At 38.2% G+C, this 16,302-nt stretch overlaps 1 protein-coding gene across 1 annotated transcript in view; it reads left to right on the top strand.

The window, feature by feature from the left end:
• Positions 1-16,302, top strand: part of LOC148162045 (membrane-bound transcription factor site-2 protease-like) — a 95,489-nt gene that overhangs the window by 12,038 nt on the left and 67,149 nt on the right. The window contains 4 exon segments of the mRNA XM_088020363.1: positions 123-226; positions 2,392-2,519; positions 11,164-11,282; positions 12,450-12,630. Of these exon segments, the coding sequence (XP_087876489.1) occupies positions 123-226; positions 2,392-2,519; positions 11,164-11,282; positions 12,450-12,630 (532 nt within the window).

Below are 16,302 nucleotides of genomic sequence, written 5' to 3'. Positions count from 1 at the left end.
ATGATTGCTATTTATATTACTTTTAGGTTACAGCACATTAGGTTGGAGTTTTAAGCTTTAACATAGTGAACATCATGGTCTTTTGGCACCAAATATGTATTTATCATTGTGTCTATGAACAGGTTCCTGGTATGAATTTACCCATCAACCAGCTGACCTATTTCTTCGCTGCAGTCCTTATTAGTGGTGTTGTACATGAAACTGGACATGGGATAGCAGCCATTAGGTAATAATATTTATGTCTTTATTCTGTATGCAATATTTTAACTGAGGAGGGCTTGTTAGTGAAATCTGTGACATTTGGTACTTTATTGTGTTTCCTTTCTGTGGCTATTGCATAGTTTGGTATCTACTATTGGTACTCTGATATTGTTTTATCGAAAAGAATAATGTGTCAATGAATATGTTTTGTTAATCATGCACATATACAGCATCTAGAATTCTTTTCCCAAGATGTTTAAATTCTCATGGTGCTTAGGTTTTTTCACACAGTCCTTAAACCTGGTATTTCCATCCATGGGGGCCAAAATAGCCACTATCCTCAAAGCCTGTTCACTTGCCCTCTTAGTATGTTCTTTCACTTATCAGTTGAGATATTTTTCTCCTTGTGTTTACATTCTCTGCTAGCAAGAGTAAGGAAACAGAAAGTGCTGAGTTTGTTAATGACTATCATGGTGTATCCAGAAACCCATGTAGGAGGATGAGAAGTGAGACTTCTTTAAGTATCATTCTTGGTGTTGGCTACCCCAAATTAGTTATTGATTATATCTGAGTATTTAAGAATGCACCAACTTTTCTAAAATAGTGATTGCAGAGAAGGCTTCCCTGACCTTCACTGATAATTACTGCCATAATGACTAGCTATGTTTATAGAATGTGAGTTATGCTTTGACTCTATGGGCCAAATGAAAGGTTAAGACACTGCTGTTTTAGAGGAACATATTTAATCAAAACAAGAGTCTACTGACTAGCAATAAGCTATCATCTTTTTTTTTAAGATTTTATTTATTTATTTATTTGACAGAGACAGTGAGAGAGTACAAGCAGGGGGAGCGACAGGCAGAGGGAGAGGGAGAGGGAGAAAGAGAGTCCCCACTGAGCAGGGAGCCTGACGTGGGACTTGATACCATGACCTGAACTGAAGGCAGATGCTTAACCAGCTGAGCCACCCAGGCGTCCCAAGCTATCATCTTGATAGAGCACTTACTATTCAACAGAGATACACAGTAGTTATTTAAGTGGACATTTTTTTTCTTTTTTACCTTTGCTTTAACATTTAACTTGTAGCTCTTAGGGTTTTACATATAGAAGCATTATTACTATTATTTATTATTATCAATTAATTAATATCAATTAACTTATAATAATAATTATTATTAGATTTCGGTTTAGTCACTCAAAATCTGTTTGTGAAATAATTTGGATGATTTCTATTAAACTCCTACCTGCCAAGAAAAAGATTTTACAAATGTCTTTTCTTCATTAAGAATTAAGTCAGTCTTCAACATATGAAGGTGATTTTGGGGTTGGGCAGGTAACTTAATACATTGTGCTTTGATACCTTCTTACTTACACAGTGGTATGATTTCCTTTTTATAGTGTACACTGTGTACTTTTTGTTTTCTTCGCAGAATGTTTCCTTTTGCCTTTTTCCTAAATGCTGGTTATAAGAATCATTTCCTTTTCTCTCTTCACCTCTCATCTACACACTTCACTCTATTGCCATCTATGAATTAATAACATTCTAAGTATGTATTTCTGTCCCAAATTTTTCTCCTTTAATACCATATGTAAACTTAATATCTCACTGTGGGCATACATGTGTCAACTTTCTATATCTGTCCACAGTTTGTTAGATGACACTATTTACCTAACAGAAACCTGTCAGTTATCCATGATTTCATCCTTTCTCTTACTCATTTCATTTCAAGTGCTAAGTCACTATAAAATTTAAGATTTTAAATTCTATACTCTCTTAAATGATGTCATTTTTTCTCTGTTTTTGTGGTGACTTTTCTACTTCTTGTCCATTAACTCCCTCATCTAGCTTATTGTAATATCACTGTTTTTAAAGAAACAGATTGCCCAGATACCCAAATCTATTTTGAATACTGTTTAAAGCATGGAGCACTGGGTGTTATGCACAAACAATGAATCATGGAACACTACATCAAAAACTAATGATGTAATGTCTGGTGACTGACATAACATAATAAAATGAAATTTAAAAAAAGTGATGTATATATGTGCATTTTGATTTGGTTTATCCAGGGAAATTCTCTTTTTTAAACAAAAATTTGAATTAGAGGGGTAATTCATAAGATTCTGTGGTATTATTTATTTGATAAAAGAATTGCATTACTAAAATTTTTTTCTTCTGTGATTTCTTAGGGAACAAGTTCGATTTAATGGCTTTGGGATTTTTCTCTTCATTATTTATCCTGGAGCATTTGTTGATCTAGTCACTATTCCTTTGCAACTTATATCGCCAGTCCAGCAACTAAGAATATTTTGTGCAGGTAATAAATTTTAAAATTATTTTTAAATGTCTGTATGTTGATACCGCTTTTATGGAAAGTATGCTTTAAGGTTTAAATTCATTTTATAAAACTTCCAACTAAAGGAGGTAGAATAAACACATTTTTTTCATTTCAACCAGCCAAAATACATTGAACATTATGATTTATACTGAAATTTGTTTGAAATCAAGGAAAAATACCAAGAGCCAGTCAAATGATGAATCAAAACAATTGAAGAATGAAGATGGCATAGTATGTAAAATTAGATAGATGAGTTTTATAGTTTGTGGTTTGCTCAAAGAAGCAGAACCATTAAAAGTAAAAAAATATGCATGTTTTAGGGTTTCACCTCATACTCTTGTTGCAGCTGTGTAGAGGCTATTGTTTCTGTGTCTGCCACTGAAGCCTAAAGTTAGGCAGGCATCTGGGAAGAAAAAATGGATGTTAACTGGAGCCTATAGGGTTTACCTGACCTCATGACCACAGACTATATAACTTATATAGAGCTCCTATGACTTGCAAGTCTCCAAATTTTATGATGGGGGTTTTCTGCAGGAGAATTGGGAGTTACTCATTTAAGTTAAGCACATATTTGCACCAGAAGGTGGAGAAGTTGAAAGGATATCTGGCAGAATTTGGAGCCTGTGGTTCTAGCTACTACCAATACCTACCCAGTGACGCAGCATATAAGCATGATGAGTAAAATATTCTTATTAAAAAATAGGAATGGAAAAATTATATTTCCTGATAGAACACTTAGAAGCATTCTTGCTAAGATCCAGATGAAGACTTTCACTAACACCCAACTATTATAATCAAGTGGAAAGTGGAAGTATTTGATCAATTTGATAAGAGAAACTATAAGACACATAAATATTAGAAAAGAACGTATGGTTTTACATGTAAGTATATGAGGGAAATTAAGTTATATGTATCAGAAAATCTAAAATATAATGAAGAGCCTGCACACAAATTAACATTTGGAAAAGCAATTTTATAGTTTCTCTGTAAAAATCATAACTAATTAGAAAATGTGAAGGGAAAAATTTAATAACAATAAAGATAACATATCAGACAATATAGGAAAGGTAACTTGCAATATGCAGGCAATCCATTGGCTGTAGTTCTTTTTTTTTTTCTCTTTTGACAAAGATTCTACGTATTACTCAAGGCTTACCCTAATAAGTATAGTCATCATCCGTCACTGTTCAATGTTATCACCATATTATTGACTGTATTCCCTATGCTATACTTTCCATTCCCTTGACTTACATATTTTGCAATTGGAAGTTTGTACCTCTTAATCCCCTTCACCTATTTCACGAATCTCTTCTAACCCCTTTTGGTCTGGCAACGCCCCATTTGTTCTCTGTATTTGTGAGTCTACTTCTTTTTTGTTTGTTCATTTGTTTTGTTTTTTAGATTCCAAACATAAGTGAAATCATATCTTTCTCTAACTTCATTTAGTATAATACTCTTTATGTTGTTGCCATGTTGTTGCAAATGGCAGAATTTCATTCCTCTTATGGCTCTGTAATATTCCACTGTGTGTATATATACCACATCTTCTTTATTCATCTATTGATGGACACTTGAATCACTTCCATATCTTGGCTATTATAAAGAATGCTATGTTAAACATGGGGGTGTACATATATTTTTAAATTAGTGTTTTTTCATTTTCTTTGGGTAGGTACCAAGCAGTGGATTTACTGGCTCATGGATTAGTTCTATTTTTAACTTTTTGAGGAACCTCTGTGCTGTTTTCCACAGTAGATACAACAGCTTGCATTCCCACCAACAATGCAAGAGCGTTCTTTTTTCTCCACATGGTCTCCAACATCTGTAGTTTTTTATCTTTTTGATTCTAGCCATTCTGACTGGCATGAAGTATATCCCTTTGACTCTAGTTCTTGATGATAATGTGACAGTTTATGTAGTAACTCCACATGCAAAAGATTTCATTAAGTGTGGATTATGAGTTTGATGATTGTTTTTTCAGAGTGCTCTTCAGTACTACCAATAAAATGGTTTAGTATAGTCCCGAGTTTAGGCCGATAGAGTGGGCTTATATCCTCAGACTACTAGAAAGATGACGAAAATAAAAATTTTAAAAGAGGCTCCCTTGGTGAACTTATGAACTGATCATTTAGGGGAAAGATTGTTTGGGTAATGCCACTGAGCCATCATGGGCACATCATAAATCTAGAGGAATGGTCGGTTGCCATCTAGGTGCCTGCCTCACACCATAAATCTGAAACTGCCCTGAGAATCAAAGATCAATACGATATTATGCTCCTGCGTTTGTTCATATTATTACTGTGTCCGTTATTTGAATAGAGAGAGCCATGGTGTAAAGAGATGTAATCCTAAACAGGGATGAGAAAATAAGCATTTTGGCAGTCCTAAAAAGACAGAAAGTCTGAGCACAGATATAGAATATACAAAGATCTTTTATATCTATGGTTTCACTATGGATTGTAGATGTGAAAAATACAACAACCCAAATAAGATGTGTGCAACTGACTAGGGTGCCTGGGTGGCTCAGCTGGGTAAGTGTCCGATTCCTTTGTTGTTGGTTTTTTTTATCATGTTATGTTAGTCACCGTACAGTACATCATTAGATTTTGATGTAGTGATCCATGATTCATTGTTTTCATATAACACCCAGTGCTCCATGCATTACGTGCCCTCCTTAATACCCATCACCAGGCTAACCCATCCCCTCACCCTCCTCCCCTCTAGAACCCTCAGTTTGTTTCTCAGAGTCCATAGTCTCTCATGGTTCATCTCTCCCTCCGATTTACCCCCTTCATTTTTCCCTTCCTTCTCCTAGTGTCCTCCATGCTGTTCCTTATGTTCCACAAATAACTGAAACCATATGATAATTGACTTTCTCTGCTTGACTTATTTCACTTAGCATAATCTCCTCCAGGCCCCTCCATGTTGATCTAAAAGTTGGGTATTCATCCTTTCTGATGGCTGAGTAGTGTTCCTTTGTATATATGGACCACATCTTCTTTATCCATTCATCTGTTGAAGGGCATCTCGGCTCTTTCCAGTTTGGCTATTGTAGACAATGCTGCTGTGAACATTGGGGTGCATTTAGTCCTTCTTTTCACAACCTCTGTGTCTTTGAGGTAAACACCCAGGAGTACAATTGCTGGGTCATAGGGTAGCACTATTTTTAATTTTTTGAGGCACTTCCATACTGTTTTCCAAAGTTGCTGTACCAACTTGCATTCCCACGAAAAGTGTAAGCGTGTTCCCCTTTCTCCACAACCTCTCCAACATTTGTTGTTTCTTACCTTGTCAATTTTAGCCATTCTAACTGGTGTAAGGTCGTATCTCAACGTGGTTTTATTTGAATTTCCCTCATGCCTAATGATGTTGAACATTTTTCATGTGTCCGTTAGCCATTTGTATGTCTGCTTTTGAGAAGTGTCTGTTCATGTCTTCTGCCTATTTTTGGATTTGATTATTTGTTTTTTGCGTGTTGAGTTTGAGTTCTTTATAGATATTGGATATCAGCCCTTAATCTGTAGTGTTATTTGCAAAAATCTTTTCCCATTCCACGAGTTGCCTCTTTGTTTTGTTGACTGTTTCCTTTGCTGCACAGAAGCTTTTTGTCTTAATGAAGTCCCAAAAGTTCATTTTTGCTTTTGTTTCCCTTGCCTTTGGAGACGTGTCTTGAAAGAAGTTGCCATGACCAATGTCAAAGAGGTTACTGCCTATGTTCTCCTCTAGGATTTTGATGGATTCCTGTCTCACATTGAGGTCTTTCATCCATTTTGAGTTTATCCTTGTGTATGGTGTAAGAGAATGGTTGAGTTTCATTCTTCTGTATATACTGTCCAATTTTGCCAGCACCATTTATTGAAGAGACTGTCTTTTCTCTATTGCATATTTTTTCCTGCTTTGTTGAAGATTATTTGACCATAGGCTTGAAGGTCCATATCTGGGCTCTCTATTCTGTTCCATTGATGTATGTGTCTCTTTTTGTGCCAGTACCATGCTGTCTTGGTGATCACGGCTTTGTAATGTAGGTTGAAATCAGGCAACGTGATGCTTTGTTTTTCTTTTTCAACATTTTTGGTGATTTGGAGTCTTTTCTGATTCCATACAAATTTTAAGATTGTTCCGGCGCTTTGAAAAATGCCATTGGAATGTTGATTGGGATGGCATTGAATGTATAGATTACTCTGGGCAACATAGACATTTTAACAATGTTTATTCTTCTGATCCATGAGCATGGGATGTTTTTCCATCTTTTTATGTCTTCTTCAATTTCTTTCATGAGTGTTCTGTAGTTCCTAGAGTATAGATCCTTTACCTCTTTTGTTAGGTTTATTCCGAGGTATCTTATGGTTTTGGTGCTATTGTCAATGGAATCAATTCCCTAATTTCTCTTTCTACAGTTACATTGTTAGTGTATTGGAAAGCAACTGATTTCTGTGCACTGATTTTGTATCCTGCCACATTACTGAATTGCTGTATGAGTTCTGGTAATTTAGGGGTGGAGTCTTTTGGGTTTTGCACATAAAGTAGCATGTCATCTTCAAAGAGAGAGAGTTTGAATTCTTCTTTGCCAATTTGAATACCTTTTATTTCTTTTTGTTGTCTGATTGCTGTTGCTAGGACTTCTAGTACTATTTTGAACAATGGTGGTGAGAGTGGGCATCTTTGTCATGTTCCTGATCTTAAGGGAAATGCTCTCAGCTTTTCCCCATTGAGAATGGTATTCCCTGTGGGTTTTTCATAGATAGGTTTTTATGAAATTGAGGAATGTTCCCTCTATCCCTACACTCTGAAGAGTTTTACACAAGGAAAGGATGCTGATTTTGTCAAATGCTTTTTCTGCATCAATTGAGAGGTTCTTCTCTCTCCTCTTATTAATGCGAATGTTGAACCACCCTTGCATCCCAGGGATAAATTCTACTTGGTCATGGTGGATGGTCCTTTTAATGTACTGTTGGATCCTATTAGCTAGGATTTTGTTGAGGATTTTGGAATCCATATTCATCAGGGATATCAGTCTGAAAATCTCCATTCTGATGGGGTCTTTGCCTGGTTTGGGGATCAAGGTAATGTTGACATCGTAGAATGAGTCTGGAACCTTTCCTTCTGTTTCTATTTTTTGAAACAGCTTCAGGAGAATAGGTATTATTTCTTCCTTAAATGTTTGGTAGAATTCCCCTGGGACTCCATCATGCCCTGGACTCTTGTTTTTTTGGAAGGTTTTTGATCACTGCTTCAGTCTTCTTACTGGTTATTTGTCTAGTCAGGTTGTCAGTTTCTTCCTGTTTCAGTCTTGGTAGTCTGTAGATTTCCAGGAAGGTGTCCATTTCTTCCATGTTTGCTTAATTTATTGGCATATAGTTGTTGATAATAATTACTAATAACTCTTTCTATTTCCTTTGTGTTAGCCATGATCTCTCCCCTTTCATTCATAATTTTATTAATTTGGGTCCTTTCTCTTTTCTTTTGGATAAGTCTGGCCGGTGGTTATTGATCTTATTAATTCTTTCTAAGAACCAGCTTCTAGTTTTGTTGATCTGATCTACTGTATTTCTGGTTTCTAATTCATTGATCTCTGCTCTAATCTTAATTATTTCTCTTCTAAAGCATGGCTTAGGCACCGTTTGTTGCTTTCTCTCCAGTTCTTTAAGGTGTAAAGTTAGTTGGTGAATTCAGGACTTTTCTATTTTTTTGAGTGAGGCTTGGATGGCTATGTATTTCACCCTTAGGACCGCCCTTACAGTATCCCATAGGTTTTGGACCAATGGGTTTTCATTCTCATTGGTTTACATGAATTGTTAAGTTCTTCTTTGATTTTCTGGTTGACCCAAACATTCTTGAGCGGAGTGGTCTTTAGCTTCCAAGTGTTTGAATTTCTGCCAAATTTTTTCTTGTGATTGAGTTCCAGTTTTAAAGCATTGTGGTCTGAGAATATGCAGGGAATAATTTCAGTCTTTGGGTATCAGTTGAGACCTGATTTTTGACCCAGTATGTGGTCTATTCTGGAGAAAGTTCCATGTGTGCTCAAGAAGAATGAGTATTCTGTTGTTTCAGGTGGAATGTTCTGTAAATATCTATGAGGTCCATCTGGTGCAGTGTGTCATTCAAAGCTCTTGTTTCTTTGTTGATCTTCTGCTTAGATGATCTGTCCATTGCTGAGAGTGGAGTATTGAGGTCTCCTAAAATTAACGTATTGTTATCAATATGACTCTTTATTTTGGTTAACAGCTGGCTTATGTAGATGGCTGCTCCCATGCTGGGGCCACAGATATTTACAATTGTTAGATCTTCTTGTTGGATAGATCCTTTAAGAATGATATAGTTTCCTTCTGTGTCTCTAACTACAGTCTTTAGCTTAAAATCTAATTTTTTGATATAAGAATTGCTACCCCAGCTTTCTTTTGAGGTCCACTGGCATGGAAGATGGATCTCCATCCCTTCGCTTTCAGTGTGGATATAACTTTAGGTTCCAAATGAGTCTCTTGTAGACAGCGTATGGATGGGTCCTGTCTTCTTATCCAATCTGCAACCCTGTGCCATTTTATGGGAGCATTTAGGCCATTCACGTTGAGAGTGATTATTGAAAGATATGAATTAATTGTCATCATGTTGCCTGTGAAGACATTGTTTTTATAGATCGTCCCTTTAAATTTCTGTTGTATATCACTCTTGGGATCTTTCTCCTTTTATAGAAGCCCCCTTAATATTTCTGGCAGGGCTGGCTTTGTGGTCACATATTCTTTCAGTTTCTGCCGGTCCTGGAAGCTCTGCATCTCTCCATCCATTCTACATGACAGCCTTGCCACATAATGTATTCTTGGCTGCATGTTCTTCTCATTTAGTACCCTGAATATGTCTTGCCAGGCCTTTCTGGCTCGCCAGGTCTCTGTGGATAGGTCTGATTATTCTGATGTTCCTCCCTCTGTACGTAAGGAATCTCTTCCCCCTACCTGCCCCTAAGATGGTTTCCTTGGTTCTAAGATTTGCAAGTTTTACTATTGCATGCCGGGGCATTGGCGTATTTTCCTTGATTTTGGGAGGGGTCCTCTCTGCCTCTAGGACAGGAATGTTTGTTTCATTCCCCAGATTAGGGAAGTTCCCAGCTATGATTTACTCAAATATATCTTCTAGCCCCCCCCCCTTTCTCTCCACCCCCAGGGATCTCAATAATTCTGAGACAGGAACAATTTATGGTGTCATTAATCTCTCTTAGTGATCTCTTGGGCTTTAATCTGTTTCTTGTAGGCCTCTTCAGCTTCCTTCTTTTCTATCATCTTATCTTCTAGCTCCATAATTCATTCTTCCTCCTGGTTTACCCTGGCAGTCAGAGTATCTAGTTTAAACTGCATCACATCCATAGCATATTTAAGTCCGCCTGATTAGATCTCATTTCTGCCCTTGGAGATTCTAATTTGTGGTTAATATTTTTCTCAAACCTAGATAGCACTTGGTAATTGTTACTCTGAAGTCTATTTCTGACATCTTGCTTATATTCATATCCATAGGTCTGTGGCAGAAGCCACAGTCTCTGAGTCTTTCCTATTTTGGGGATTCGTCCTCCTAGTCATTCTGTTGAGGTGTGGTTGAGGGAATGTACAGAGTCCAAATTATTGATTACAACCCAAGCAAGATGCACCTGTTTTATTAGGGACCTTATGGTTGCTGGCCTCTTGTTCTCTCAGTCTGTCTTATGGCGGAGGGGCCTGCCGCGCTGTTACTCAGGCAACCCTGTTTGGGCAGAGTTGCCCTGTCCCCTATTGCGGGGAGATGGGCTCAGTGAAAAACTGGTTTTGGGGGGCTTTTGTTCTCTGGCGGCTTTCCTGGTGGCTTTCCGCCTCTCCTCTGAGAGTCAGAGCAGAAGTGACTGCACTGAAACCTCTGTCTCAGAGCAGAGAAATCACAGTCTGCTCTTCACTGAGCTCTCCGGCCACACAGTCTCCATTTATATCAGCACTGCTAGAAACCACAGCTTCCCGGTTGTGCACCCCACAGCAGCACTCCCAGCCCTCTTCCCCAGGGCTGGACATGTCTCTGCCCTTTGTGCTTCTAAAACCACCAGCTGCCCCCGGTTTGCACACATGCCCCCAAAGCTCTAGGTTTCAGTCTGGGGGGCTGCCCTAAAGTCCTGCCGCTGCCAGTCTGCGAGTGTGTGCCTGGTCCCCAGTGCAGGAGGCTTTCATGCTCCGGTGTTATATCACCTTCCCAGTGCCAGTTTATGGCGGCTCCCTCCCCCTTCTGTTTATCTTCTGATCTCTGTATGCCGAATCGTGGCTCCACCCTCGAGACTGTTGGAGATACTCTGTTTGTAGAGATCCAGATATATCTTCTTACATCTCAGGCTGATTTTGTGGGTGTTCAGAGTGGTTTGGTAGATATCCAGCTCAATTCAGGGTACTGGTGAAACAGGGTCCCCTACTCCTCTGCCATCTTTTTCCCCTCCTTTAATATCTAAAATTTAAAAAGCCTCCTGCTGTTTATCTGTCTAATGTAACTAATAACTAGACATCTCTGTCTTGTTACTTCTTATCATTTTACCAAATTATCAGAATTCCCACATATTATGAAGTCCAAATACCTACCTCATCCCTGTCTTTGGTTGTGCTTATTCCTTTTTCTCTCTTTTCAGGTGTCTGGCATAATTTCATCCTTGCACTGTTGGGTGTTTTAGCTCTTGTTCTCCTCCTTGTAATTCTCTTGCCATTTTACTACACTGGAGTTGGTGTACTTATCACTGAGATTGCCAAGGTAAATAATAGATTTGGGGGGGCATTGTTTCGCCAACTTTGTGGACTAATATTAACATATTATGGCTGGAGAATTTATTCACATTTTGCTAATAGGGAAAATATAAGTTTTTTAAAAAAGAAATCACTATTTCTATAATTTCCAAAGTAATTACTATTTCTGTAACAACATTTTTTTCCTGAAAAATTTCAAATTGCACAAATTATTTAAAGTACATTGGCTTTTTAAAAATACCATGAAAATTGGGGCATGGGAGTTTTGAAGATTTCTTTATTTATTTTAGAGAGAGAGACAGAGATCAGGGGTGGGAAGGGGCAGTGGGAGACGGAGAGAGAGAATCTCAAGCAGATTCTGCACTGTGTGGAGCCCCATGAGGGGCTCAGTCCTAAGACCCTGAGATCATGAACCTGAGCCAAAATCAAGAGTCGGAGGCTTAACCAGTTGGGCCACCCAGGCAGCCCCCATGAAAATTGATTTTGTTCTGAGTTATGAGACAGTATCAAGATTCTCTACCTGTCGTTTATAAATAAAATATGTCATTTACCTTTATGTCCTACTTTATGGATATATATTTACTCCTAAGAAATAAAAAATTTGAAAAAGAAACCTAGGCTTGCAAATCAGGACATTGAGTAGAAGAGTTAAAGTAATATCTTCAACTCTGTGTTTAACAGTCTTAGACAGCGACAGCATCAAGACTTTTATTCAGACATTGAAAACATGAAATTGTTGTGAATAACAACTGGCTTACATGATTTATGTTGCTAACAGTTTTGTCTGCATATTTGGTGCTGTATTTATATAAGGAATTGTCTTACACTTTTACCTGTTTAGGGAATAGGAAAACGAAGGACACATGGAAAAAATGGTGACTAATTTCACACACACACACACACACACACACACACACACAAGCAAATTAGCAGCATGGGAGAAACTTTGTTATCAGCCAGCAAAATGGATTTTTTTCTAGTCACCAAAAATTCAAAATCTTAGACTATTCTAAGATTTAAGCATTTAAACTGAATATTTTCTCATTATTTAAATATCCTACTTAATTAGCTCATTGTCTATAGTTTGCTTAGATGAATCATAACTGATCAGTTCGCTTAATTAATCATACTTGTCTTCACACATTCTCTGATTTGGTTGTTTCCTCTTCCCAAGGACTCACCAGCCATTGGACCCAGAGGCCTTTCTGTGGGAGACCTTGTCACCTGTCTGCAGGATTGTCCTGTTACTAATGTGCAAGATTGGAATGAATGTCTAGATACCATTGCCTTTGAGCCCCAGGTTGGTTACTGTATAAGTGCTGCAACTTTACAACAGTTAAGCTTTCCAGTTAGAGGTATGTATATTTTTTTTTATTTTTTTTATTGTTATGTTAATCACCATATATTACATAATTTGTTTTGGTGTACTGTTCCATGATTCATTGTTTGTTCATAACACCCAGTGCTCCATGCAGAATGTGCCCTCCTCAATACCCATCACCAGGCTAACCCATCCCCCTACGCTCCTCCCCTCCAGAAACCTCAGTTTGTTTTTCAGAGTCCATCATCTCTCCTGGTTCATCTCCCCCTCTGACTTACTCCCTTCATTCTTCCTCTCCTGCTATCTTCTTCTTTTTCTTTTTTCTTAAAATATGTTGCGTTATTTGTTTCAGAAGTACAGATCTGTGATTCAACAGTCTTACACAATTCACAGCGCTCACTGTAGCACATATCTTCCCCAATGTCCATCACCCAGCCACCCCATCCCTCCCACCCCCGACCACTCCAGCAACCCTCAGTTTGTTCCTGAGATTAAGAATTCCTCATATCAGTGAGGTCATATGATACATGTCTTTCTCTGATTGACTTATTTCACTCAGCATAACACCCTCCAGTACTATCCACGTCGTTGCAAATGGCAAGATCTCATTCCTTTTGATGGCTGCATAATATTCCATTGTGTATATATACCACCTCTTCTTTATCCATTCATCTGTCGATGGACATCTTGGCTCTTTCCACAGTTTGGCTATTGTGGACATTGCTGCTATAAACATTGGGGTGCACGTACCCCTTCGGGTCCCTACATTTGTATCTTTGGGGTAAATACCCAGAAGTGCAATTGCTGGATCAAATGGTAGCTCTAATTTCAACTGTTTGAGGAACCTCCATACTGTTTTCCAGAGGGGTTGCACCAGCTTGCATTCCCACCAACAGTGTAGGAGGGTTCCCCTTTCTCTGCATCCCCGCCAACATCTGTCGTTCCCTGACTTGTTAATTTTAGCCATTCTGACGGGTGTGAGGTGGTATCTCATTGAGGTTTTGATTTGGATTTCCCTGATGCCGAGCGATGTTGAGCACTTTTTCATGTGCCTGTTGGCCATTTGGATGTCTTCTTTGGAAAAATGTCTGTTCATGTCTTCTGCCCATTTCTTGATTGGATTATTTGTTCTTTGGGTGTTGAGTTTGATAAGTTCTTTATAGATTTTGGATACTAGCCCTTTATCTGATATGTCATTTGCAAATATTTTCTCCCATTCTGTCGGTTGTCTTTTGGTTTTGTGGACTGTTTCTTTTGCTGTGCAAAAGCTTTTTATCTTGATGAAATCCCAATAGTTCATTTTTGCCCTGGCTTCCTGTGCCTTTGGTGATGTTTCTAGGAAGAAGTTGCTGCGGCTGAGGTCGAAGAGGTTGCTACCTGTGTTCTCCTTTAGGATTTGGTTGGACTCCTGTCTCACGTTTAGGTCTTTCAACCATTTGGAGTCTATTTTTGTGTGTGGTGTAAGGAAATGGTCCAGTTTCATTCTTCTGCATGTGGCTGTCCAATGTTCCCAACACCATTTGTTGAAGAGACTGTCATTTTTCCACTGGACATTCTTTCCTGCTTTGTCAAAGATAAGTTGACCATAGAGTTGAGGGTCCATTTCTGGGCTCTCGATTCTGTTCCATTGATCTATGTGTCTGTTTTTGTGCCAGTACCATACTGTCTTGATGATGACAGCTTTGTAATAGAGCTGGAAGTCTGGAATTGTGATGCCGCCAGCTTTGCTTTTCTTTTTCAATATTCCTCTGGCTATTCGGGGTCTCTTCTGGTTCCATACAAATTTTAGGATTATTTGTTCCATTTCTTTGAAAAAAGTGGATGGTATTTTGATGGGGATTGCATTGAATGTGTAGATTGCTCTAGGTAGCATTGACATCTTCACAATGTTGGTTCTTCCAATCCATGAGCATGGAACGTTTTTCCATTTCTTTGTGTCTTCTTCAATTTCTTTCATGAGTATTTTATACTTTTCTGAGTACAGATCCTTTGCCTCTTTGGTTAAATTGATTCCTAGGTATCTTATGGTTTTGGGTGCAATTGTGAATGGGATCGACTCCTTGATTTTTCTCTCTTCTTTCTTGTTGTTGGTGTATAGGAATGCCACTGATTTCTGTGCATTGATTTTATAGCCTGCTACTTGACTGAATTCCTGTATGAGTTCTAGCAGTTTTGGGGTGGAGTCTTTTGGGTTTTCCACATACAGTATCATATCATCTGCAAAGAGTGAGAGTTTGACTTCCTCTTTGCCGGTTCGGATGCCTTTGATTTCTTTTTGTTGTCTGATTGCTGTGGCTAGGACTTCTAATACTATGTTGAATAGCAGTGGTGAGAGTGGACATCCCTGCCGTGTTCCTGACCTTAGGGGAAAAGCTCTCAGCTTTTCCCCATTGAGAATGATATTCGCTTTGGTTTTTCGTAGATGGCTTTTATGATATTGAGGTATGTACCCTCTATCCCTATACTCTGAAGAGTTTTGATCACGAAAGGATGCTGTACTTTGTCTAATGCTTTTTCTGCATCTATTGAGAGGATCATATGATTCTTGTTTTTCTTTTGTTAATGTATTGTATCACGTTGATTGATTTGCGGATGTTGAACCAGCCTTGCAGCCCAGGGATAAATCCCACTTGGTCGTGGTGAATAATCCTTTTAATGTATTGTTGGATCCTATTGGCTAGTATTTTGGTGAGAATTTTTGCATCCATGTTCATCAAGGATGTTGGTCTGTAATTCTCCTTTTTGATGGGATCTTTGTCTGGTTTTGGGATCAAGGTAATGGTGGCCTCATAAAATGAATTTGGAAGTTTTCCTTCCATTTCTATTTTTTGGAACAGTTTCAGGAGAATAGGTTAATTCTTCTTTAAATGTCTGGTAGAATTCCCCTGGGAAGCCATCTGGCCCTGGGCTTTTGTTTGTTGGGAGATTTTTGATGACAGCTTCAATTTCATTAGTGGTTATAGGTCTGTTCAGGTTTTCTATTTCTTCCTGGTTCAATTTTGGTAGTTGATACATCTCTAGGAATGCACCCATTTCTTCCAGGTTATCTAATTTGCTGGCATAGAGTTGCTCATTATATGTTCTTATAATTGTTTGTATTTCTTTGGTGTTGGTTGGGATCTCTCCTCTTTCATTCATGATTTTTTTGATTTGGATCATTTCTCTTTTCTTTTTGATCAGTCTGGCCAGGGGTTTATCAATCTTGTTAATTCTTTCAAAGAACCAGCTCCTACTTTCGTTGATCTGTTCTACTGTTCTTTTGGTTTCTATTTCATTGATTTCTGCTCTGATCTTTATTATTTCTCTTCCCCTGCTGGGTTTAGGCTATATTTGCTGGTCTTTCTCCAGCTCCTTTAGGTGTAGGGTTAGATTGTGTATTTGAGACCTTTCTTGTTTCTTGAGAAAGGCTTGTATTGCTATATACTTTCCTCTCAGGACTGCCTTTGCTGTATCCCAAAGATTTTGGACAGTTGTGTTTTCATTTTCATTGGTTTCCATGAATTTTTTTAATTCTTCTTTAATTTCCTGGTTGACCCATTCATTCTTTAGTAGGATGCTCTTTAGCCTCCATGTATTTGACTTCTTTCCGACTTTCCTCTTGTGATTGAGTTCTAGTTTCAAAGCTTTGTGGTCTGAAAATATGCAGGGAATGATCCCAATCTTTTGGTACCGGTTGAGACCTGATTTGTGACCTAGGATGTGATCA

This window comes from Eumetopias jubatus, unplaced genomic scaffold, assembly GCF_037043125.1.
Source record: "Eumetopias jubatus isolate StellerSeaLion01/CBP00866 unplaced genomic scaffold, mEumJub1_p1.0 scaffold_23, whole genome shotgun sequence".
NCBI classification, from domain to species: Eukaryota; Metazoa; Chordata; class Mammalia; order Carnivora; family Otariidae; genus Eumetopias; species Eumetopias jubatus.
Note: the sequence above shows the minus strand (reverse complement) of the source record. Positions and strands in the feature narration are given on the sequence as shown.